This window comes from Lagenorhynchus albirostris, chromosome 4 (genome assembly GCF_949774975.1).
Source record: "Lagenorhynchus albirostris chromosome 4, mLagAlb1.1, whole genome shotgun sequence".
In the NCBI taxonomy this organism is placed as follows: Eukaryota; Metazoa; Chordata; class Mammalia; order Artiodactyla; family Delphinidae; genus Lagenorhynchus; species Lagenorhynchus albirostris.
In genome coordinates this window covers 128298729-128323435 of record NC_083098.1, presented here as the reverse complement: position 1 = coordinate 128323435, position 24707 = coordinate 128298729, and the positions used below count along the sequence as shown (strand labels likewise).

The 24707-nt window shown below is 38.6% G+C and overlaps 1 protein-coding gene across 1 annotated transcript in view; it reads left to right on the top strand.

Moving 5' to 3' along the window:
• Positions 1 to 1717: 1717 nt before the first annotated feature.
• QRFPR (pyroglutamylated RFamide peptide receptor) overlaps positions 1718 to 24707 on the top strand; it is an 82660-nt gene continuing 59670 nt past the window's right edge. Inside the window, exon 1 of the mRNA XM_060147424.1 lies at positions 1718 to 2054. Within this exon, the coding sequence (XP_060003407.1) occupies positions 1718 to 2054 (337 nt within the window). The remainder of the gene's footprint in view (positions 2055 to 24707) is intronic.

The following is a 24707-nucleotide window of genomic DNA, read 5'->3' as shown; positions in this document are numbered from 1 at the left end:
CACGGGGAGGGGGAAGGGTAAGCTGGGACAAAGTGAGAGAGTAGCATGGACATATATACACTACCAAATGTAAAATAGACAGCTAGTGGGAAGCAGCAGCATAGCACAGGGAGATCAGCCCAGTGGTGCTTTGTGACCACCTAGAGGAGTGGGATAGGGAGGGTGGGAGGGAGACGCAAGAGGGAGGGGATATGGGGATATATGTATACGTATAGCTGATTCACTTTGTTATAAAGCAGAAACTAACACAACATTGTAAAGCAACTACACTCCAATAAAGATGTTTTAAAAAAAGGTTATATACGGTAAGATTCTGTTTATACAACCTCTCAAAATATAGAGATGGAGAATAGATGAGTTATCAGCAGGGGTTAGAGGTGGGAGGACAGGCTGGGTGTGACAGTAAAGGGGTAGCTGCACTGAGGCCCTTGTGGTGATAGAAGAGTTTTCTATCTTGATTTTGGTGGCGGTTACAGGAATCTACACTTGGTATAAAATGACACAGACCTGTTTCACCCCACAGACTTACTAGAGAATGGACTTGAGGTTATGGGGAGGGGGAAGGGTAAACGGTGACAAAGCGATAAAGAGGCATGGACATATATACACTACCAAACGTAAGGTAGATAGCTAGTGGAAAGCAGCCGCATAGCACAGGGAGATCAGCTCGGTGCTTTGTGACCGCCTGGAGGGGTGGGATAGGGAGGGTGGGAGGGAGGGAGACGCAAGCGGGAAGAGATATGGGAATATATGTATGTATATAACTGATTCATTTTGTTGTGAAGTTGAAGCTAACATACCATTGTAAAGCAATTATACTCCAATAAAGATGTTAAAAAAAAAAAACTAAACACAAAGAACAAATCTTAAAAGTAACAAAAAAAAAATGACACAGACCTACACACACACATATCACACACATAGCCAATTCCTGGTTTTGTATCGTACCATAGTTAAATAAGATGTAATCAACTGGAGAAACCAGACGAAGGGTGCACTGGACCTCTCTGTACTATCTGTGTCATTTCCTAGGCGCTGTAATTAATTTTTAATACAGAAAAATAATTAAAAATAAATCTTCTTTTGCCTTGGCTAGCTGTGGCCCACATTATTTCTTAAGAGGAGAAACCGTGAGACTGTGGAAAACCCCAATACTCAATTTTACACATAAGCGTGATCTGAGGCACGAGAAAGGGGCTCGGTGGCAGAAACTGGGGAGCCCGGGAGGAGTTTCCCTTGCGCAGAGGGTTCGGAGGCGGGGTCCCCGCTGCTGAAGCCGGGAGTGAGGGGCGCGCAGCCGAGCTCCAGACCCACCCTCCGTCGCCCCCGGAGCCGGTGCGGTGTCTTCACCGCGTGGCCAGAGGCTGGGGAGTGAGAAGCACGGGCACTGTCGCTCCGGCATTCCGGACGGCCACAGCGCCGGGCCTCAGAGAGGAGCAGAAGACTTTGAACTACGAACATTTTTGGTCAACGGGATCGTCTCCCTCGCTTTGGCTTCCTGCCTGTTGACTGTGAGTTAAAACCCTGCACTGCTTTCCTTCTCCAGAACCTCACGAGGTGCTGGCGGGAGCCCTCTCGTGTGCCCGAGTCCAGAGCAGAGGCTGTCCCGGCCTGCAGGGGAGGTAGGCGGCCGCCGCGCGGGTCCCCCGGTAGCCCACGCCCCGCCGCGCGGGAGTCCGAGCCCCGGGAGGTGGATGGCACGCGGGGCGCGCGCAGCATGCAGTCGCTCAACATCACCCCGGAGCAGTTCTCCCGGCTGCTGCGGGACCACAACCCGACACGGGCGCAGTTCATCGCGCTGTACGGGCTGCGGCCGCTGGTCTACACCACGCAGCAGCCTGGGCGCGCCAAGCTGGCCTTCGTGCTCACCGGCGTGCTCATCTTCGTCCTGGCGCTCTTTGGCAACGCGCTGGTGGTCTACGTGGTGACCCTCAGCGAGGCCATGCGCACCGTCACCAACATCTTCACCTGCTCCTTGGCGCTCAGCGACCTGCCCATCTCCTTCTGCATCCCGGTCACTATGCTCGAGAACATCTTCAACAACTGGCTGGGGGGTGAGTCCGCGCGCTTTCCTTCTCCCCTAATCCCCAGCCTTCCAGGGGACCCCCTCCACAACACACACTCTACTCTTCTGACTTTCTTCCATTTTTCTCTTTACCAAATGAATCCAGTACCCTTTCTTAGAACTTCCTCGCCTGCCCTCACTTGGAGATAAGTTTTTGCTCCTTTTGATTCCGTTCCAGCATTTTTCTCCGTGTCGCTTAGAGACACAAGTTAGGGAAATGCTTAGGAGAGTCTCACCGCAGTGGGGTGGGAAGTGGCACCAGTTAGTTCAGCTCCCTTTTCCACAATTACCAAGACTTTTTCCTATTTTTAAAATAAAAGTAAGATAAAATAATTCAAATAATAAAAACCCCAACATTCCCTCATTCCTCTAACCTCCAGCCTCACTCCCCAGTTGCCCGTGGGGCTTCCAGACAGGTATTTGTACTGCAAGTATATATATGGACTTAAAACTTTAAAACAAATATAATGCATTTGCAGAAAAAAAATCTAGTCCTTCTTTTTAAAAAATACATGAACAGAGTCACACTTGGAGAAGGAACACAGAAAATATATGTCCTCTTGACTGATAAAGGAAGAGAGATTAATTTCTCTTCCTTAGAATGGGAGCAGAAATGGCAGAGAACCATTTGGAGCCTTTGTTGGGAGCAGTGTGTGGGAAAAAAAATAAGACACTGCACTTCTCTAAATGATGCAGTCTTTCCAAAGAGACATGACTAGAGAGCGTGTTTTGTAACCCATAAATAGTAGTGGGTTGTATTCTCACCAGTGCTTATGGAGTGCCTTGGGGACGAGGAAACATTGATTGTACCTGTGTTTTCATGGGTGGATGTACTCTTGTGACCATCTCAAAATTCATAGAAAGTGATTGGAAATATAGGGAGAATGTGAGAGAAATGAATCATTGTGCTTTCAAACTCTGCTATTTCCACCCCTTCCTTACCTAATTCCTTTTATTCTCACGGCGGGTGTTTCTTTCATCCTACCATTACCAACTTGAGATCCTCAAATTAAGTCCCTGGCATTGCTTTTTTTCATTAATTTGCGCCGGGTTTATTGTTAGTGGATCAGGTTGCTAAAATCTTTGATTCCCATCCCATCTATGATATATATATTTCCCCCAATACACTAAACATTAGAGTACATAGTATTAGCTTGAAAGTGACACATAATGCAGTCATAAATTGACTTATGGATTATTGACTTTTTTATGCACTCTGATGAAATCATTATACTTGGGCATTTTAAAGTTGCCCAGTGCAACTAACGCCACAGAACTAATGGAAAAACTTTTGACCAGTACATATGGCTTATTTTTTGAGAAAAAGGCACAGGATCGTTCCCTTTAATTAAAGCAACTCTGTACATGTCCCCCTTTTTTTCTCTTCTTGGAAAAAGGTATATAGCAAAAAAAAAAAATTTGTTTAAAAAAGGAAGAACTGGGGGAAAAACCACCCACATTTTTCTATTATTGTCAGAAACTCTTGACTTACAGATGTTACTGACAGATGGGAAGCTGACTATATGAGAATGGGATGTGATTATCTTCCACTGAAAACCTGAAGGAAATCTAACAGAAAAACAATTGTTAAGTGAGGGGCATAAGCGCCAAAATAATATACTGAGCTATTTGGTTTCGGCATGGCTTTTATACATCTTTTCAACATGCTTCAGTTCTAGGTAGTGGCAATGTAGAATGTTGTCGGCAATGAAGTTCCTGATGTAAAGAGGTAAATAAGAAAGGGCTGCTTCACTGGTAACTAGAAGATATCTTATTCTGGGACAAATAGTACTTATTCCTTTTAATTTGAAATTCTGTGGAGGGAGGAGAGGCTGCTGCTTGGCTAAAACTGTTCCTCCAGCACAAGTCATTAGGTCAAGTGGTCATAGGACCTGCTTGTGGCCCAGTTACCTTGGTAACAAAAATATTTGAGTTAGGAAATAATGCTTCCTAGGAGCAAAACAGAATGTCTTCAATAAATTGTGCACTTTTCTTTCTATTTAGAGTCTAGGCCATGGGCCCACAGCATGAGCATCACCTGGAACCTTGTTAGAAATGCAGTCTCAGTCCCCATTCCAGACCTATTGAATCAGAATATGCATTTTAACAAAATTCCCTATGTGGTCCAAATTCACAAGGAAGTTTGAGATTCATTGGTCTCTAAAACACCATTGCTGTGTTCCACTTTGGGGACAGGTTATTTTGACCAATGGTAATAGGCCACCACTGAGCGCTTTTTGTTAGCAAATAGACAGGCTAAATATTTCTCTCTGACTGTCTGTTATACCATAGAGGCCGTTACTACAATAACTAGGACTTTTCCCATTAGAGCTTATTTTTCCAAGTCATAATTATACCAAGGAGGGTGTGGAATTTAATACACAATCAACTTTACTTGTCTGCCTGATTTGTTGATGACCAAAATCCAGCTGAACCAAATTAAATGGGTAAAAATTTCCTCAAAGTAAATAAGCTATTATGAAGCTGTTTACTCCGGTTTCCAGAAATTACAATTTTCCTTAATAAATCTCTAGGTTATTGGGTGTTTTTTCTCCTTTCTGTAGCCTATACCTGCATTTTCAGAGTGAAATCTATGGGATGTTATTGACAAAGTACATTCTTTGCATAGACTTTGATATAATATTTTTCATTTGTTTATTTATTCATTCCTTTACTGATTCAACTATTTATTGAATGACTAATATATGCTAGTCGTTATGCTGAACTCAAATACAAGGGTGAATAGTACACAATGTATGTCGTGTAAAGATTTTGAGGAAAGACAGCAGTTTTCCTGGAGAATGTGAGTAGTTCTGTAGGCCTGGAGTTTAGCATTCAAAGGGGAAGTGGTGAGAGATGAAGCTGGAGAGAAAAGAAGAGAAATCATAAAGAGCCTTCTAGTGCTATGTTAAGGAGTTTGAATTTTATTCTGAAGCAGATGCATCACTAATCTGAAGCAACGAATTTCAAACTAGGAGTTGCAACCTATTAATTAGTCATGAGTCATTGGGTGAGTCAGGATTAGCAATTTTTAAAAAAATGATATATATTAGAATAGAGAATTTCAGAGAGCATTTACATAGTAAAAGTTTGGTTGTGTGTGTATATATATGTATCTACACATGCAATAAGAAATATCTTTAAATTACGTGTGTGTGTGTGTGTGTGTGTGTGTGTGTGTTTGTGTAATGTAAAGGTATTTCCTATTGTGGATCATGGTTAAAACCACTAGTATAAAGGGAGTCAAGTTAGAGCAAGTATGGTTGACCATAAGCAAATTAAACCCGTCAGAATTCATCAGCCATGGTTATGTTCCATTGCTACCCTGTGGCAGTACTTTGTTACAGCCAACTCTCTGAATTCGATTACTAAAGTGGTGGAATTGATGATGCAATTTTAAGGAACACAGATAATTAAAAAATTGATTTACCTGTGGTTGGTTGCTAATAAAGCAGAAGTTTTTATTCATCTTGGAATGTGTGGGTGTAGATGAGACTGTGACAAAGGCAGACTGTTTAGATGAGATTATACAAAAAGATGCAAGTCATGGTGAGTGGAAGAACAGCTATACACATGATTTTTGCCTAGGGCCACCTAGCCCTCTGACTATTTTTATTACTGCAGTAAAATCAGAGCTGTTCTTGAAAAATATATGGTGTAGTCTCTCAGAATAATATATTTTAATCCTCGAACTGTATTAAGTGTAGAGATTACAAAATTGTAGGAGACCCACTACTCAAATAAATTTTAGAAAAATGTTATCCCGACAAGATTTGCAAAGTGGTGTTCAGAGAAACAGGGTGGGAAGGAAGCAGGGAAATGTGAAAGATAAAGAGATGAGATGTAGAAAAGAAGGAAAACAGTGATAATCAGCTGTCTTCCAAGTCATAATATAGAGACAGGTAGAGAATAGAGTTATACTAATTTGGCAAGTAGAAACGTAATTTAAAAGAAATAGGATTGATGCTTCCAAACCACTGAATACCCTAAATACTTACTTATTTTGTAAGGCCTCTTCTCCTCACTAATTATGGAAAACCTGTGGTTTGGGGACTGTTTTTCACAGTGGCTGAGAGCATAGACTCTGGAGCCATCATTTTATGGGATATAGGAACAACCTTGGGTAAGTTGCTTTATTTCTTATCTCTTTCTACAGATGGAGGTCATAACAATAAATATTTTATGGTGTTGCTGCCAAGCAGATTTTATGAGTTTATGGAGTTAATGCTGATTATAACACAGTAAATGGTAAAAAGTGTTCTAGATTGGAAGTTAGTCTTTTAACTTTGAACATTATCATCATTGTGGCTCAGTCAGGACAAAGGACACTTCTGGCAGGTATAAGGCATAAACAGGGACAAAAGAAAAGAGAGAACAGAGGAGAGCAGAGATAGACTTTCATGATGCTGCAGAACCACAGAAGTCAATGAGAGCAGCTCAGGGGAAGAGATGAAAGATAAACATATTTATTAGTCAGGGTTCTCCCAGGAAAGAGAACCAATAGTATGTGTGTATATGTATGATGTGCTGTGAAGAATTGGCTTACACAATTATGGAGGCTGAGAAGTCCCACAATCTGTTGTCTGCAAACTGGAGACCCCAGAAAGCAGTTGGCAGTGGTCGTTCAAAAGCCTGAGAGTCAAAGAACCAACGTTGTAGATTCCAGTCTGAGTCTGAAGGCCTGAAAACTAGGGGCCTCAAGGGCTGGAGAAGATCAGTTTCTCAGCTCAAAGCAGTCAGGCAGAGAACAAATTCCCACCTTCCTCCACCCTTTTGTTCTATTTGGGCTCTCAACAGGTTAGGTGATGCGCACCCACACTGGGAAGGGCCATCTGCTTTACTCAGTTCACCGATTCAAATACTAACCTCCTCTGGAAACACCCTTACAGACACAACCAGAAGTAATGTTTAACCAGACATCTGGGCACCCCATTATCAATACAAGTTGACACATAAAATTAGCTATCACAGAGTATTGAGTAGTGAGTAGTGTTCCCTGTGCTATACAGTAGGTCCATGTGGGGTGATGGGATGTTAACTACATTTATTGTGGTAATCATTTTGTAATATATACTTGTATCAAGTCATATTTTATACCTTAAACTAATACAAGGTTGTATGTCAATTATATCTCAATACAACTGGAAAAAAGAAGAAAAAAATTATCATAAGAAGTCATATCTAAAACACAAACTTTCTTTTACAACTAGTCTGTTCAGGAATAGTGTTTTAGATACACAGAGAGAAAGAACAGAGAAGAAGAAAACAAAACCAAAAAATAAAAGAAGTCATAAAACATATATAGATTGGCATTCTTTTTAGCTATCATTTTTTTGAACATAATTAGGTATCCAATGGTGTGTTAGAGCTAATTTGTACCAACTCATGATAACCAACTGTGTATACATCTATTCCAGGCTCCACACTTATTGATATCCTTTTGGTAGTTTGGGATTGGCCATGGTGACCATATTTATACCAGGGAAATTAGCAAACAATTAATGATCAGAAACTTTTTTTTTAACCTGGGGAGCTGGTTGTTAACATTTATTAGCATACCACTGCTTGCATCCCTTGTAATGTACAAGATAATCAATCATCAACATTCTAGGTATTACTCACCACCATTGCTTTAATGTATATTGTCATTTTCTCAACCAACTTTAATCCAGCATTTTACTTTTGTTTTTTTAAACTTTATCCTTGTATGCATTCACACAGAATTTCTTGGAATACTGCTTTGTAATTATACATTTATTTGTGGGATATTGTTTAACTCCTGCTCTCCTTCCGTGAAGAACAGCTGAGAGTGTTTATGTTTGTCTCGGTCTGTAGTCAGAGCCTTCAGTAGTATATGATCCATAGGTGAGCGAATGAACAAATGAATGAATGAGAAGACAGACTATAGCATGAAAAATTAGTGAGATAGACTAAGATATCCTCCTAAGCCCTCCCCAACCCCCCACAGTTGGAAGCAATGTTAGAAAGTAGACCCTGAAGAGAAGGCTCACTCTCAAATCCATTCTCTCACCCAGTGGTTCTCAAACTTTGCTGCATATTAAAATTACCTGGGTACTTTTTAAAACCCTAAGGCCCCACTCACTCCCCACAATTCAGAATCTCTCAGAGTGAGATCTAGGTATCAATTTCCTTTAAAGATCCTCAGCTTATTACAACATGTAGCCAGGTTTGAGAACCAGTGCTTTCTAGGGCTTGGAATCTGGGGTAGGTCTTGGAATTCCCAGTGTACACATTTCTGTTGTTGGGAAGGGTGTCTGAATATCCACCTAGGAGCAACTGCTGAGAATTGTAACTGATGGTTACTGCTTCCATCTTCAGATATGACTGGCCTAAAGTTTTAGTTATAGCTTGAAACAAGCAAACAAAAATTCCCATTTCACCTTCTCCATCTTGTAAAAAACGTTTGTAGATTTCTCTCTCTTTCACCTTCCATCCTACAACTCTCTCTCATTCTTGCTTTTCTGCTCTCTTTTGGGATCTCAGGTTCATAGCGTTGAGTTAATAATATGATATTATTATCATCCTGGACAATAACCTTCTCTTGTTTTATTATGTTTATATTCTTTTTTTCCCTTAAATCCCCATTCCCTGCTATAATTCATCTCCCCCTGAAAAGGTGGCTACAATAATGTGTTTGATATGTACCTTTAAATTTGTTTGTATTCTTCTTACATATGTTGCATAAATATGCGTTGTTACTTTGCTCAGTGCTGTTTCCAACATCTTTCCATGTTGCTGTGTTTATCTAATGCTTTTATTTTTAACAGATAATTTATGTATTTAGAGTCCACCTTTGTATGTGATACAAGATAGGCAGATTGGTTTATTTTTCTCCATGTAGAGAGCTAGTCTTTTTTACACTTCCTATAAACAACTTATAATTTCTCCCTTGATTTGTGGTGCAATTTTAATTATAAATCCATTTCCCATCTTCTTTTCTGTCTATTTTGAAACATTGCTTAGTTGTCTAAGTCCACACCAGTGCTATAGTGTTTATTGCAAAGGCTTTTTAGCATATCTAAATATTGCATTGGGAAAGTCCCCCATTTCTTTGACCTTCTCTTTCAGAGTTGATTTAGTTATGTATGGACATTTAGTTTTCCATAAGCATTTAAAAATAAGTTTGTCCCCCTGGAATTTTGATTGGTGTTGTATTCAATTTATCTGCTGTTTTGGAGATAATTGACATTTTAATGATAAGTCACTGTGCAATATTGTCATGTTAATCCTATGTGATAAGACAGAACAGTGGTCCTTCAAAGATGTCCATAACCTAATCCTTACAACCTCTGACTACGTTGCTTTACATGGCAAAAGAGATTTTGCTGATGTGACTAAGTTAAGGATCTAGGGATGGGGAGACCATCCTGTATTATCTGGCTGGACCCTATTAATCGCAAGGGTACTTACAAAGGGAGTCAGGAGTGTCAGGAGCAGAGATGGAGATGTGGCAACCGTGCCAGAAGTCAGAGTGACGCAGCGCCTTGAGCTAAGGAAGGCAGGCAGTCTCTGGAAACTGGAAAAGGCCAGGAAACAGATTCTTCTCTAGAGCCTTCAGAAGGAATGCAGCTCTGCAGGCCCATTTTAAACACCTGACTTCCAGAACTATAAGATATAAATGTGTGTTCTTTTGAACCACTAAGATTGTAGTAATTTGTTAGAGCAGCAGTAGAGAACTAATACAATCACCTCTTACACATAGAATGACTCTGTTTAATTAGGTCTTGTTGGATGTTATTCCTTCCAGACAGAAACCTGGTGTGTTAACGTATTGGGTGGGCATGTTCTTCAGGGGAGGTTAGGATCCTTCTTAGCTCTAGGAGTTGGATTTCATTAATGTAGGTCAATATTTTAAATTTCATTCTCCTTGTCGATGAGTTTTAAAATGGGCATGCAGCCCATTTTGGCCATAGAGTCTGAGGTTTTCCTCACTTTCATAAAGGGACTGAGAAAAGTGTATATTTTCCTTTCGAATCCTAAGAACAAAAGCATGCTGAGGAGGATGAAGTAATCCAAAGGAGAGAATGTCAATCCATGCTGAAATCATTCAGCTGTAGAATTTACTGCCCCATTATTGCTCTGCCTCTGGAATCACTTTTATATGAAATAGTACATTTCCCTTATTGTTTCGGCCAGTTGAGCTGAATTTTCTTTTATTTGCGTCCAAAACATCTAATTAATATATAGAACAAACAAATACAAAGAAAATAAAAATTATGTATTCCAAATCCAGGGGTAATTATGATGAGAATTTTAGTGTGTTACTAAAATTAGTAACATTTAGTAGTTAGTTTTCTCCTGAATATATTTTTAGCAAAATAGAAACGCTTTAGTGTTTGAGTGTATGTGTGTGTACATGTATATATCACTTGTTTACCGCTTGTTTCAGTTAGTTTTCATTTTAAAACGTCCATTGAAAGATGATTTAATAATTTATATTATATTGACATATATTTTATTTAGCCATCCCGCTATTTTTGGCATTAGTTTACACTAATTTGAGGTTATTTTATGTTTGGTGAGCAACTGAGTACATAAATTACATGAATATTTAAAAATTTTTATTAAGCATTTCTGGGGAAGAACACTTTATAATGCATTTTGTTGCCTGATAACCTTCACATTCAAGAATTTTTTCCTAATGGCTAACCTGACCTTCTCCATTTCTTTCCTTGTATACAAAAAAAAAAAAAAAAGAAAAGAAAGAAAAATCCCTCCTATATTATTTGACAGTGAGTTATTTTAAGATTTTCAGCACAATGAAACCACCTTGTTTCTGCTTTATTACCCTAATGTTTAACCTGGGCTTATTTTACTCTATTATTTGAAAGTCTAATTATTGCCATTAGTGGAAAGTAAAAAAACAATTCAGTTACTTTTCTAAAATGGTATTTGTAGCTATTAGAGTAATGAAAATAGGAAGAGAAATACCAGAAGAGACATAATTTTACTTTGGTGAACTTGTTTTCTGACACAAATATGCAGCCAGAAGGTTCTTCTTGTAAAGTAGTTGAAGGAAGCACTCTGAGCAGAACTACAGTTAGTATCAGCTTGGCTCCACAAAGAAAAACCTCAGGGTCTCGCAATTTGTATGGCCCCTTGTGGAGGGCCACTCATCCTAAATCAAAATCTTTCTGAGGACAGCTCCAGCCCATGTACACAGAGAAGCCAGAAGTCTTTCACGTTGCCCCATTCTTAACTATGTAAAGGCAATCAAGGATTGTTAGGCAGTTGAAGAAAGTTTGTAGAATAAAGGGAATACAAACAAACAGATAAATGAAACTAGCATAAATGGGTGATTTATAGATTTCTTTAGAAAAACTTCTAAGTGGTATTTTCATATCTATGGACATATTCTGAAGAATGTCTCCTCATTTGATATTTTCATAGTGGAATTCCTATTGGTTTTTAGTCTCAAACTTCTACAATAAATGTATCATTCAATACAACACTTTTTAAGATGATTTTACATAAGAAAAATGTATGTCCCAAAACTTAAGAAAACATTTTAAACCAAATGATTTATCTATAAATAAAAATTATCCAGCTATATTCCAAATACATTTGGTAGAACATCAAAATCACAAATAGATATTTTGAAAAGCATGCCTAGTGTTCACAATGGGATGCGTGTACTGAATGTTGCTGACACTAAGAGAAGCATCACATCATTTTACACATTCTTTGCGACTGAACCATTCTTTGCAATTGTTACTCTTGAAAAGAAGAGTAGCTTTGCAAAGAGGTCAATGAAAAAGATGTTGAAGAATTATTTAAATGCATGATGAGAAATTAGCAAGTACTAAAGTTGTTCAGGATATCAGTCTGAAAAAGTTAATCACAGTGATAACCAGAAGGTATTCAATTAAACCACTAGACATTGCTTGCTGAAAATTATTTGTGGGCTCTGCTGATACAATGATAATCATTATCTTTGAACTTAGTGGAGATATTACTGCCAGATATCTCTTATATCACCATGCAAATACTTCTATAAACATACTACAGGAGAGTAAGTAAAGCTTTATTCTGTAGTGTTTCATCCTAAAGAGTCAACTACATCCCTTGAAGATTCATTCAGGAGTCCCTACCTGAGCACAAAAGTGATTAAAAAAACAAAACAAAACTGAAAGCTTCTGAGTTTTATAGTTTGCCTGAAATTGCACCTTTGCAAGCCAACTTACTCATGATATCACTTTCCACAGCCAGTGACAATGATTACATTTCAGCCCTCCTCGCCTTTCAACTTTCTTCAAGTTTCCAGGCTGTTCCTTTCTTCATGGGTATCAGGTCATCCAAGGTAATTGTCCTGTTTTTGTTGCAAATTATATTTGAAATTTTCTAACATATTTATTAATTTCTGTGTGCTGGTTGTTATGCCTTGTTGGAAAAAAATATTCATGATGCACCATGAAAATGCTACATACAGAGCAACATGCACACAACCATTTGATAAAAACCATTCTTGTTCTGGAAATTGAGAGCAATATTTTAAACATTTTGCATACTAAATGATGACTTAACTATATTTTAGTTACACTTCAGGAATTCTGTTGGGAGTTTGATTTGGCATTTTAAATAATGGGGAATAGGCTACTAGTGCACATTTTCACACAGAATGTCTCATTTTCATGAATGAGTTACTAATGGTAAGTGGGAGATGTCTTCATTTAAGAAGATATTGACTTCATAAATCAAGAGTAAGCATCTCTGAAAAGGAACATTTGAGAATAAGAAAAAGTTCTTAAAAGTGAAAATATGATTGCTGAACTTATATATAAATTATAAGAGCTAGAAGATAAAGAGAAGAAGATCTCTGTAATGTGGACCAAAAAAGACAAAGAGAATTTATAAAGCAAAAAATATGTATAAACAAAAGATAGAAACATGAGGGATACAACCAGGAATTCCAAAATCTGATTAATAAGAGTTCCACCAAAACAATGCACAAAACACAGAGATAAAACACAGAGATAAGAGAGTCAGAGGTCTCCAAATTCAAAAGGCACACAAAGAGCAAAAGAATAAAAAATGGTCTAGGCTGCAACTCATATCCCCATAACATTTCAGAAGTACAATTACAAAGAGATCAATAAAAGCTTCCAAATAGTAAACCAGGATACTCATAAGAGAGCAAAAATCAGTCGGACAGTATAGATGTGTTAGCACCAAAAGTGGATGCTAGAGGTCAACAAGGCAAGATCTTCAAGATTCCAAAGGAAGATAATGTTGAATTTAAAGTCAAATTATAGCCACTTTCAGATAAGCAAGAACTTAAGGAGCTTACTTTAAACTCATTAATTTGAAGAACTTACTTGAAAAAGATTCATGCAAAACAAGGGTGAAATACAAGAAATAAGAAGCCATGAAATAAAAGGAACAGTGGAGAAGGAATCCATTCTAAATGAATTTCAAGAACATGGCTATAGAACAATCTTTAAATAAATAAATAAACACAGTCATCAAACTTAGAAGTCAGTAGTCTTCCAGAAGAAAGTCTTAAAAGAACAAATACTAGAATTGATTCCAAGTTGTGTATATGTTATGTGAAAAGTTGAGATGTAATAGTAAAAATAATGATGATGATGATGATTATGGCAGCAATAAATGTAGCTAACACTCATGAATGCACTTTCACATAGTGCCAGGCTCTGTCCTAAACACATGGCATTTATGATTTCATTTAATCCTCCAAGAGTCCTATGAGACAAGTATTGTTTCATCATCTACATTTTATAGATAAGAAACCCCAAGACACAGTGAAGTCAGGTAATTGTCTCTAGGTCACACTATTAACTAGTGGTTAACCCAAGATCCAAACCCAGGCAGTCTATTCCAGAGCTTATACTCTAAACTGCTATACTGTGTTGAAGAAGGTACCTGTTTCTTCTTCAAACTGGAAAAAAAAAGAAATGCAAACTAAAACTCCAGGAAAAATTAAATAAATGAAAATACTCTACAAAAGGTCATGGCCCGGATACAAAGCACATTAAAATATGGCACACTTTAGAGAAATGAGTAAATTCACAAGGATCATTACTATAAATTCAGAGAAAGAGAAATGTATTTGGAACATGTATATTGGTTTTGTAGTTATAATGTTTAAATAGTCATAATAATGAAAATGCTGCTTATAGTTTTAATCTTTTATAATTAAAATGTAGGCCAAGTACAGAAGACTTAACATGGCAGTGGAACAGAATGCAAAGCTATCAGTCTTGATAAAGTAAATATAGAGGTATAGCTGATAGAAGTTGGAAGGAAGAAGAGAGGAAGAAAAGGAGGAAGGAGGTGACATGAGGAGGTGAGGTATCATCATCTTACAAAGTGAGGGACAAGATAAACTGTTGGAAGCTGATAGACCAAGGAAAAGGGTGTTAAGTATATTACTTTATGAGTCAAAGATAGAGGAAACCACGTGCAAGAATTTAGTAAACACACTTCTCTAAAGCTTTTCAAAGAAATAATTGAAGAAATTGTTATAACTATAAGAAAACTAAAAGATGTGGGGAGAAGCAGAGGTGGGAGGTAATAAAAGTGAACTAAAAGCCTATCTATCCGAGAAGAAAGTCAATATAGACCATCTAAAATCAGTAAATCAAGAATATAAAGCAACTTGTTTAGCAATGTGACGGTACCTGGCAGAAGAATTAAGCACAAGTAGATGTCGGGGAGTAGGACAGCAGGTGAGAGGGGGTGGGCAGAGACCCATTCTTTTTTTATCGTAGCCCTTCTGATTTTGAACGATTTGCTCATAAGTCTTTGATTAAAAAGACATTTTTAAAAGGAAGAGACAAATTAAATTTGTAACTGAAAAGCTGCCCCCCCAAAAACATCTCCTAGCCAGATGGTTTCACTGGAGAGTGCTGCCAAACACTTAAAGAAGAATTAACACTACTTTTACACAAATTCTTCCAGAAAATAGAAGAGAAGGGAACACTTCCTAAACCACTTCATGAGGCCATTTTTACTCTGACAAAGTAGACAAAGACAGTACAATAAAAAGAAAACTGCAAACCAATGTCTCTCAACTGCAAACTTAGACATAAAAATTCTCAGTGTATTAGCAGACGGAATCCAACAATGTATAAAAAGGATTATACACATGATCAAGTGGGATTTATCCTAGGTATGTAAGTCTGGCTCAATATTCAGATATCAATGTAAAGACTTCCCTGGTGGCGCAGTTGTTGAGAGTCCGCCTGCCGATGCAGGGGACACGGGTTCGTGCCCCGGTCCGGGAAGATCCTGCATGCCATGGAGCGGCTTGGCCCGTGAGCCATGGCCGCTGAGCCTGCGCGTCTGGAGCCTGTGCTCTGCAACGGGAGAGGCCACAACAGTGAGAGGCCCGCGTACCGCAAAAAAAAAAAAAAAAAAAAAAAATCAATGTAATCCACCAGAGCAACAAGCTAAAGAAGAAAACTCATATCATAGCAATTGACACACAAATAACATTTGACAAAATCCAACACCCATTCATGATAAAAGTTCTCAGCAAGTTAGTAATAGAGAGAAACTTTCTCAGCTTTATAAAGAGCATGTACAAAAACCTACAGCTAACATCATATTTAATGGTGAAAGACAGTGCTTTTTTTCTCAAATTGGGAACAGAGCATGGATGTCTGCTCTCACCACTCTTATGTAGCATAGTGCTTGAAGTTCAAGCCACTGCAAGGAGGCAAAGAAAAGAAATAAAAGATATAAAGTTTGGAAAGGAAAAATAAAACTACCTCTATTTGCAGAAGACATTATTTTCTGCATAGAAAATCCCAAGAATCTACAAAATCTCCTAGAATAAGTGAATTCAGCAAAGTCAAAGTATATAAGATCAACACACAAAACTCAGTGGTATTTTTATATTAACAAGTAACATGCAGAAAATGAAATGAAAAATACCATACTACTTATAATTACTCCAAAGAAAGTGAAATACTTAGGTATACAGTAAACAAAACATAGTTTTCAGTTCTGTGCGCTGAAAATTACAAAATGCAGATGAAGAAAATCAAAGAATACATAAAGAAATGGTGAGACATACTGTGGTAATGGATTGGAAATCTCAATATATTAAAGATGTCTGTTCTCCCAAAATTGATCAATAGGTTTAATGTAATTCCTATCAAAATCCCAGCAAGGATTTTTGAAGACATAGACAAGCTTATTCAAAACTTTATAATAGGCACAGGGCCTAAAATAGCTAAAATAATCTTGACAAAGAAGAAGTGGGAGGAATTCCTCTGCCTGATATCAAAGCTTCTATGTAGATAAAGTAATCAAAACAGTGTGGTATTGCCAGAGGGATAAACACAGATGAATGAAGCAGAATAGAGAATTTAGAAATAGATCTGCACAATATGCTCAAAGGATTTTTGACAAAGGTGTGATTCAATGGAGGAAGGATTGCCTGTTCCACAAATAGTGCTGGAGCAATTGACATTTATAGGTGAAAATAAGCAAACAAAACAAACAAAAACTTAAATCTCACCCTTTATACAAAAATTTATTCAAACTGGATTGTAGACTTAAAAGTAAATGTAAAGCTATGCAACTTTGGGGAAAAAGCATAGAAAATTATCAGGGCTGAGCACAGAATTCTTAGAGTCCTTAACTGACACCAAAAGCTCAATGCATAAAAGGAAAAATTGATAATTTGGACCTCATCAAAATTAAACACTTGTAGCATCTTTAGGGTTCTCTATGTATAGGATCATGTCATCTGCAAACAGTGACAGCTTTACTTCTTCTTTTCCAATTTGGATTCCTTTTATTTCCTTTTCTTCTCTGATTGCTGTGGCTAAAACTTCCAAAACAATGTTGAATAATAGTGGTGAGAGTGGGCAACCTTGTCTTGTTCCTGATCTTAGTGGAAATGCTTTCAGTTTTTCACCATTGAGGATGATGTTTGCTGTGGGCTTGTCATATATGGCCTTTATTATGTTGAGGAAAGTTCCCTCTATGCCTACTTTCTGCAGGGTTTTTATCATAAATGGGTGTTGAATTTTGTCAAAAGCTTTCTCTGCATCTATTGAGATGATCATATGGTTTTTCTCCTTCAATCTGTTAATATGGTTTATCACATTGATAGATTTGCGTATATTGAAGAATCCTTGCATTCCTGGAATAAACCCCACTTGATCATGGTGTATGATCCTTTTAAGATGCTACCAGAAAACTACTAGAGCTAATCAATGAATTTGGTAAAGTGGCAGGATACAAAATTAATGCACAGAAATCTCTGGCATTCCTATATACTAATGATGAAAAATCTGAAAGTGAAATCAAGAAAACACTCCCATTTACCATTACAACAAAAAGAATAAAATATCTAGGAATAAACCTACCTAAGGAGACAAAAGACCTGTATGCAGAAAATTATAAGACACTGATGAAAGAAATTAAAGATGATACAAATAGATGGAGAGATATACCATGTTCTTGGATTGGAAGAATCAACATTGTGAAAATGACTCTACTACCCAAAGCAATCTATAGATTCAATGGAATCCCTATCAAACTACCACTGGCATTTTTCACAGAACTAGAACAAAAAATTTCACAATTTGTATGGAAACACAAAAGACCCCGAATAGCCAAAGCAATCTTGAGAACGAAAGAAGGAACTGGAGGAATCAGGCTCCCTGACTTCAGACTATACTACAAAGCTACAGTCATCAAGACGGTATGGTACTGGCACAAAAACAGAAATATAGATCAATGGAACAGGATAGAAAGCCCAGAGATAAACCCACGCACATATGGACACCTTATCTTTGATAAAGGTGGCAGTAATGTACAATGGAGAAAGGACAGCCTCTTCAATAAGTGGTGCTGGGAAAACTGGACAGGTACATGTAAAAGTATGAGATTAGATCACTCCCTAACACCATACACAAAAATAAGCTCAAAATGGATTAAAGACCTAAATGTAAGGCCAGAAACTATCAAACTCTTAGAGGAAAACATAGGCAGAACACTCTATGACATAAATCAAAGCAAGATCCTTTCTGACCCACCTCCTAGAGTAATGGGAATAAAAACAAAAATAAACAAATGGGACCTAATGAAACTTCAAAGCTTTTGCACAGCAAAGGAAACCATAAACAAGACCAAAAGACAACCCTCAGAATGGGAGAAAATATTTGCAAATGAAGCAACCGACAAAGGATTAATCTCCAAAATTTACAAGCAGCTCATGCAGCTCAATAACAAGAAAACAAACAACCCAATCCAAAAATGGGCAGAAGACCTAAATAGACATTTCTCCAAAGAAGATATACAGACTGCCAACAAACACATGAAAGAATGCTCAACATCACTAATCATTAGAGAAATGCAAATCAAAACTACAATGAGATATCATCTCACACCAGTCAGAATGGCCATCATCAAAAAATCTAGAAACAATAAATGCTGGAGAGGGTGTGGAGAAAAGGGAACCCTCTTACACTGTTGGTGGGAATGTAAATTGATACAGCCACTGTGGAGAACAGTATGGAGGTTCCTTAAAAAGCTACAAATAGAACTACCATATGACCCAGCAATCCCACTACTGGGCATATACCCTGAGAAAACCATAATTCAAAAAGAGACATGTACCAAAATGTTCATTGCAGCTCTATTTACAATAGCCCGGAGATGGAAACAACCTAAATGCCCGTCATCGGATGAATGGATAAAGAAGATGTGGCACATATATACAATGGAATATTACTCAGCCATAAAAAGAAACGAAATTGAGCTATTTGTAATGAGGTGGATAGACCTAGAGTCTGTCATACAGAGTGAAGTAAGTCAGAAAGAGAGAGACAAATACCGTATGCTAACACATATATATGGAATTTAAGAAAAAAAAAGTCATGAAAAACCTAGGGGTAAAGCAGGAATAAAGACGCAGACCTCTTAGAGAACGGACTTGAGGTTATGGGGAGGGGGAAGGGTGAGCTGTGACAGGGCGAGAGAGAGTCATGGGCATATACACACTAACAAACGCAGTAAGGTAGATAGCTAGTGGGAAGCAGCTGCATGGCACAGGGATATTGGCTCGGTGCTTTGTGACAGCCTGGAGGGGTGGGATGGGGAGGGTGGGAGGGAGGGAGACGCAACAGGGAAGACATATGGGAACATATGTTTATGTATGACTGATTCACTTTGTTATAAAACAGAAACTAACACACCATTGTAAAGCAATTATACCCCAATAAAGATGTAAAAAAATAAAAAAAAATTAAACACTTGCTCTGTTAAAGCCCATGTAGAGAGATGAAAAGACCAGCTACGGACAGGGAGAAAATATGTACAAAGTATATATCTGACAAAAAACTAGTATCTATCAATAGAATATATAAACTCTCAAAACTCAGCAGCGCAAAGACAAACAGTCCAATTAGAAAATGGACAAATCACATGAAGAGAAATTTCATCAAAGAGGATATACAGATGGGAAACGAACACATGAAAAGATGTTCAGCATTGTTAGAAATCAGGAGAATGAAAACTGAAACCATGATATCAATACACATCTATCAGAATGGCTAAAAGAAAAAATAGTGACAACACAATGTTGGCAAGGATGTGGAGAAACTGGATCACTTATACATTGCCAGCAGGAATATCAAATGACACAGCCGTTCTGGAAAATAATGTGGCAATTTCTTATAAAACTAAATATGCAATTACCATGCAGCCAGGGGATTCCATTCTTGCGTATTTATCCCAGAAAAATTAAAAGTTGTGTTCACACCCAAACCTATATGTGAATATTCATAACTGCTTTTTCGGTAATAGTCAAAAACTGGAATACCCCAGATGGTCTTCAGTAGATGAATGATTAACCAAACTGTGGTACATATATTCTGTGGAGTATTAGTCAGCAATACAAAGGAACAAACTTGAAAAATGCAACAACTTGGATGCATGTCCAGGGGACTCTGCTAAAAGAAAAGAGCCAGGCTGTAGGCGCACGGGCTTCAGTAGTTGTGGCACGTGGGCTCAGTAGTTGTGGTGCATGGGCTTAGTTGCTCCATGGCATGTGGGATCTTCCCAGATCAGGGATGGAGTCCGTGTCCCCTGCAATGGCAGGCAGATTCTTAACCACTGCGCCACCAGGGAAGCCACTGTAATGAGAAGCCTGCGCACCACATGAAGAGTAGCCCCTGCTCGTCGCAACTAGAGAAAGCCCACACCCAGCAATGAAGACCCAACGCAGCCAAAAATAAATGAATTAATTAATTAATTAAAAAAAAGAAAAGAGCCTATCCCAAAAGATTATTTACTATATTGCTCAATTTATATGCCATTTTTGAAATGAGAAAATTTTAGAAATGGAAAACAGACTAGTGGTTGCCAGTGGTTGGGGCAGGGAGGGACAGAGGTGGGAGGGGCATATTGGTGTGGTTATAAAAGGGCAACAGGAGGGACTTTTGTGGTGTTGGAAGTGTTCAGTATCTTGGCTGTGATGGCAGGTACTTGAACCTATTAATAAAATCTATAGAACACACGCACACTGAGATGAGTACAGGTAAAGTTGGAAAACCTGAATAAAATCAGTGGATTGTATTAACGTCAATATCTTGGTTGTGATAGTTTACTGTAGTTTTACAAAATGTTACCATTGGGGGAAACTGGGCAAAGTATACAAGGGATCTTTCTGTATTATTTCTTACAACTGCATGTGAATCTATAATTATCTCATAAAATTTTCAATTGATAAAGAGAAAGAAAAAATGAGAGGTCAGGAGGGTATAGCCTTCATGAATGGGATTTGTCTTCTTGTAAAAGAGATGCCACAGAGCTCTCTCGCCCTTTCTGCCAAGTGAGAATACAGTGAGAAGTCTGCAACCCGGAGGAGGGTCCTCACCAAACCATGCTGGCACTCTGATCTCGGGCTTCCAACTCCCAGAACCGTGAGAAATAAATCTCTGTTGTTTATAAGTCACCCCATCCATGGCACGTTGTTATAGCAGCCCAAATGGACATGCCTCCTCTCAGAGCCAGCTGGGCAGCTTCCATCTCCTTCCCTAAGTCTAACAAGAATTCTGGAGAAAAATGGCTCATCTTCTTTGCTGTCAGTTTCCTCTTGCAGTCTCTCTATTGAGTCTTCTTCTTGGCACTTGGAAACTGTAAGAATCTTCTCCCTGTCCCTCCACTCTGCAGGAGTTAAGGTTCCTTCTGGCAATGAGCTAAGCCAACTGGACTCAATTCCTCCAGAATTTCTACTAAAGATTGGAAAAATGATTGGATATGAGATAATACAATAAAATAACGATTGGACTAGAAGAGAATAGATGTGTATAGCGATGAAGAGAGAGAGAGGGACAGAGACAGAGACATTGATTTGTGAGCCGTAGTACTATCTTGAATTATTGATTCATAATGACTTTCTAGAGGTGGTGTCAGTTCATGTGTATCTTTCTCATAAACCTCAATTTCGGATTGAGTCTCAGTTCCTTGAAACCCATGGCAGTACAGTGTTTTCGTTTCTTTGTTTTAATTTTTATTGGAGTATAGTTGATTTACAATGTTGTGTTAGTTTCAGGTGTACAGCAAAGTGAATCAGTTATACATATACATATATCCACTCTTTTTTAGATTCTTTTCCCATATAGGTCATTACAGAGTACTGAGTAGAGTTCCCTGTGCTATACAGTAGGTCCTTATTAGTTATCTATTTTATATATAGTAGCGTGTATATGTCAGTACCAATCTCCCAATTTATCCATCCCCCCGCCTTTCCCTGTGGTAACCATAAGTTTGTTTTCTACATCTGTGACTCTATTTCTGTTAAATAAGTCCATTTGTACCATTTTTTTAGATTCTGTGTATAAGTGATATCATATATTTGTCTTTCTCTGTCTGACTTACTTCACTTAGTATGACAATCTCTAGGTCCATCCATGTTGCCACAAATGGCATTATTTTGTTCTTTTTTATGGCTGAGTAATATTCCATTGTATATATCTCTCCCCCTCTTACCCCGTGGTTACCATAAGTTTGTTTTCTACATCTGTAACTCTATTTCTGTTTTGTAGATAAGTTCATCTGTACCCTTTTTTTTAGATACCACATATAAGTGATATATGATATTTGTCTTTCTCTGACTTACTTCACTCAGTATGACAATCTCTAGGTCCATCCATGCTGCTGCAAATGGCATTATTTTGTTCTTTTTATTTTATTTATTTATTTTTTGAGTTACGTGGGCCTCTCACTGCTGTGGCCTCTCCCGTTGCAGAGCACGGGCTCCGGACGCGCAGGCTGAGCGGCCATGGCTCACTGGCCCAGCTGCTCCACGGCATGTGGGATCTTCCCGGACCGGGGCACGAACCCATGTCCCCTGCATCAGCAGGCGGACTCTCAACCGCTGCGCCACCAGGGAAGCCCTGTTCTTTTATAATACAGTGTTTTCTTAATGCTTCCACTCAAAATAGAAAGAACAAGCAGTGCTTGAGCTGGGAAATTTTCTTCAAAATCCATGTTGGGGCTCTTGGTTCTGGCCTTTCCCTAATCCATTGAGATTCTCTTTTGTTCCTTGCTCAGGGATGCATCATTAAAGTAATCCTCTCAACAAACTCATGGAAGACAGGAAATCTGGAAAGAGCACCCTGGTTTCTGATGTTACAAGTGTTTGTTTTGTAAACAATAAAATAATGCTCCCATAATTATGCTTAAGATGAATGTGCTTTCAATTTTAAGATGTTGTAGAAGGTTCTCTATATCATGTTTAAGTTATTCATCCATTCAACAAAGAAGCAGTAGGTGCTTGATCCACAGCTACTGAGGGCCAGGAATTTCCCTGGGAATTTTATCTGGGGAAACAAACACAAAAAAACAAATGGCATTGTCCTTGCTCAGAGGAAGTTGAGAAGAAACCAGTAAGGGCAACAAAGGTGCTACTCTGGAGGGCACATGGAGACAACAGTGGTCAGTTCTATCTGAAAATGGTGGTGGCCTTCAAAGGTTTCCAAAAGAAGATGACTTCTGAGTCAAGTCCTAGAAAATGGGTCCACAGTTCGATAGTGGGGATAGGGTGCCAATCCAGGGTGACAGCATCCAGGCGTGGAGCAGCACAATGTATTCTGGAAAATGGGAACCAAAAGCAACTCTGTAAATTCCTCAGCAGAGGACTCGGGCATGAAGAACACGGACAGAAATGTCAAAGACAGACAGGCAAGTGAGAGTGCAGAGAACCTCGGGGACCATTTTAAGGCACTTGGGCTTTATCTTTTAGGCACGTTTTAACATTTAAAACGTATTTCAGGAAGACTATTCCAGCAGCAATATTGAGGGTAGTGAAGGAGTGGAGGTGAGAATGTATGAGGAAACCATTGCACTGCTCCAGGGCACAGGTGATGGGGTGCATTGAACATAAGGAGTCTTTATGGTTAGAGAATTAAGCACAGATGTATTTGGCTTTGCCGAGTTGTATTCTGATGATTTTAACGTTTTTGCACATATGGTCTGGCTGGTGGCAGTCATCATAGGCTCCCCCATGTGGCATGTGCAACGACTTGAGGTAGATTCAGGGCTGGGATTGGTAATCAATCACACTATTGAAATGTCTTCCCTCCCCTCTTAGTTATAATCATTTTCCTTCCTGCAAGAGTGTTACAGCAAATTTGTATGATCTCAGTTATTTCACTGGAAGTTTCTCAAGTGGAATAAAATAATTTGCTTTAAGATTTTTTCTTCTGCTTTATCCAGATCTTACATCATTAAGACTTTAATGTTTAAAATAAAATGTACCAGGGACACATTCTACATTTTCCTGCCAGCAGAACATGCCTTTCCTAGTGTTCTTCAGTGTCTTGTTATGTTTTAAGAGTTCAATGCTCGCTCTAGACTTTTCTTTTATTTTTAAGACACATGAAAAATTTGTAACCTCTTATCTACTTATTGGTTGATTCTCCTTCGTAAGCCGTTTCTCACCTGCCTGCTTATTCATTGACAAATTGAAATCTGAACTGGAACATGTAAAAGGATGTTCCAACCTCTCTGCTTCCCCAACATCTTTGTCAGATGGGCCCAGGCTTCTGGTAATTCACAGTGAAGGAAGCACTGCACCATTTTTGGTGACCCGGTCTCTCCATTGGGGTGTACTTGAATTCGTCCTGCCTGGAAGATCTAGCGTGGACAGTAGTCATTAAGGACACTAGGGGGTTGCTCACATACCCTCTAAGATAATTTTTGAAACTACGTGTCTTTTGTACCTTTTAAATTGACATAAGCAAATGTGAAACTTTACTGGGCACTCAGTATCCACTGGCAAGGGTATGAAATGAGCCCTCAGGCAAGGGTACATTTAAAAAGTGGCTTGACGTTTGATGCAACTGGTATATTGAATGAGCTGGATTCCACAGGTAAGAGCAGAAGGCAGTTCTATTCTATCCCTTGCCACCTACAAAAATGCAGTCTTTCCAGTCCTCTGATGAAATGTGGTGGATGAAGCCTTGAGCGGGCCCTGTAACTCTTGCGGTCATTCAGAGAATAAAATTCCTCTGGTCACTTTCAGTCATAAGAACAGTGACGGGTCACTGAATAGAGTTAGTTCCCTTATCAAAATGTCTAGTCCAGTGTCACAATCACAAAAGTCCATACCCTCAATCAATTTAAAACGTCTTCCTTC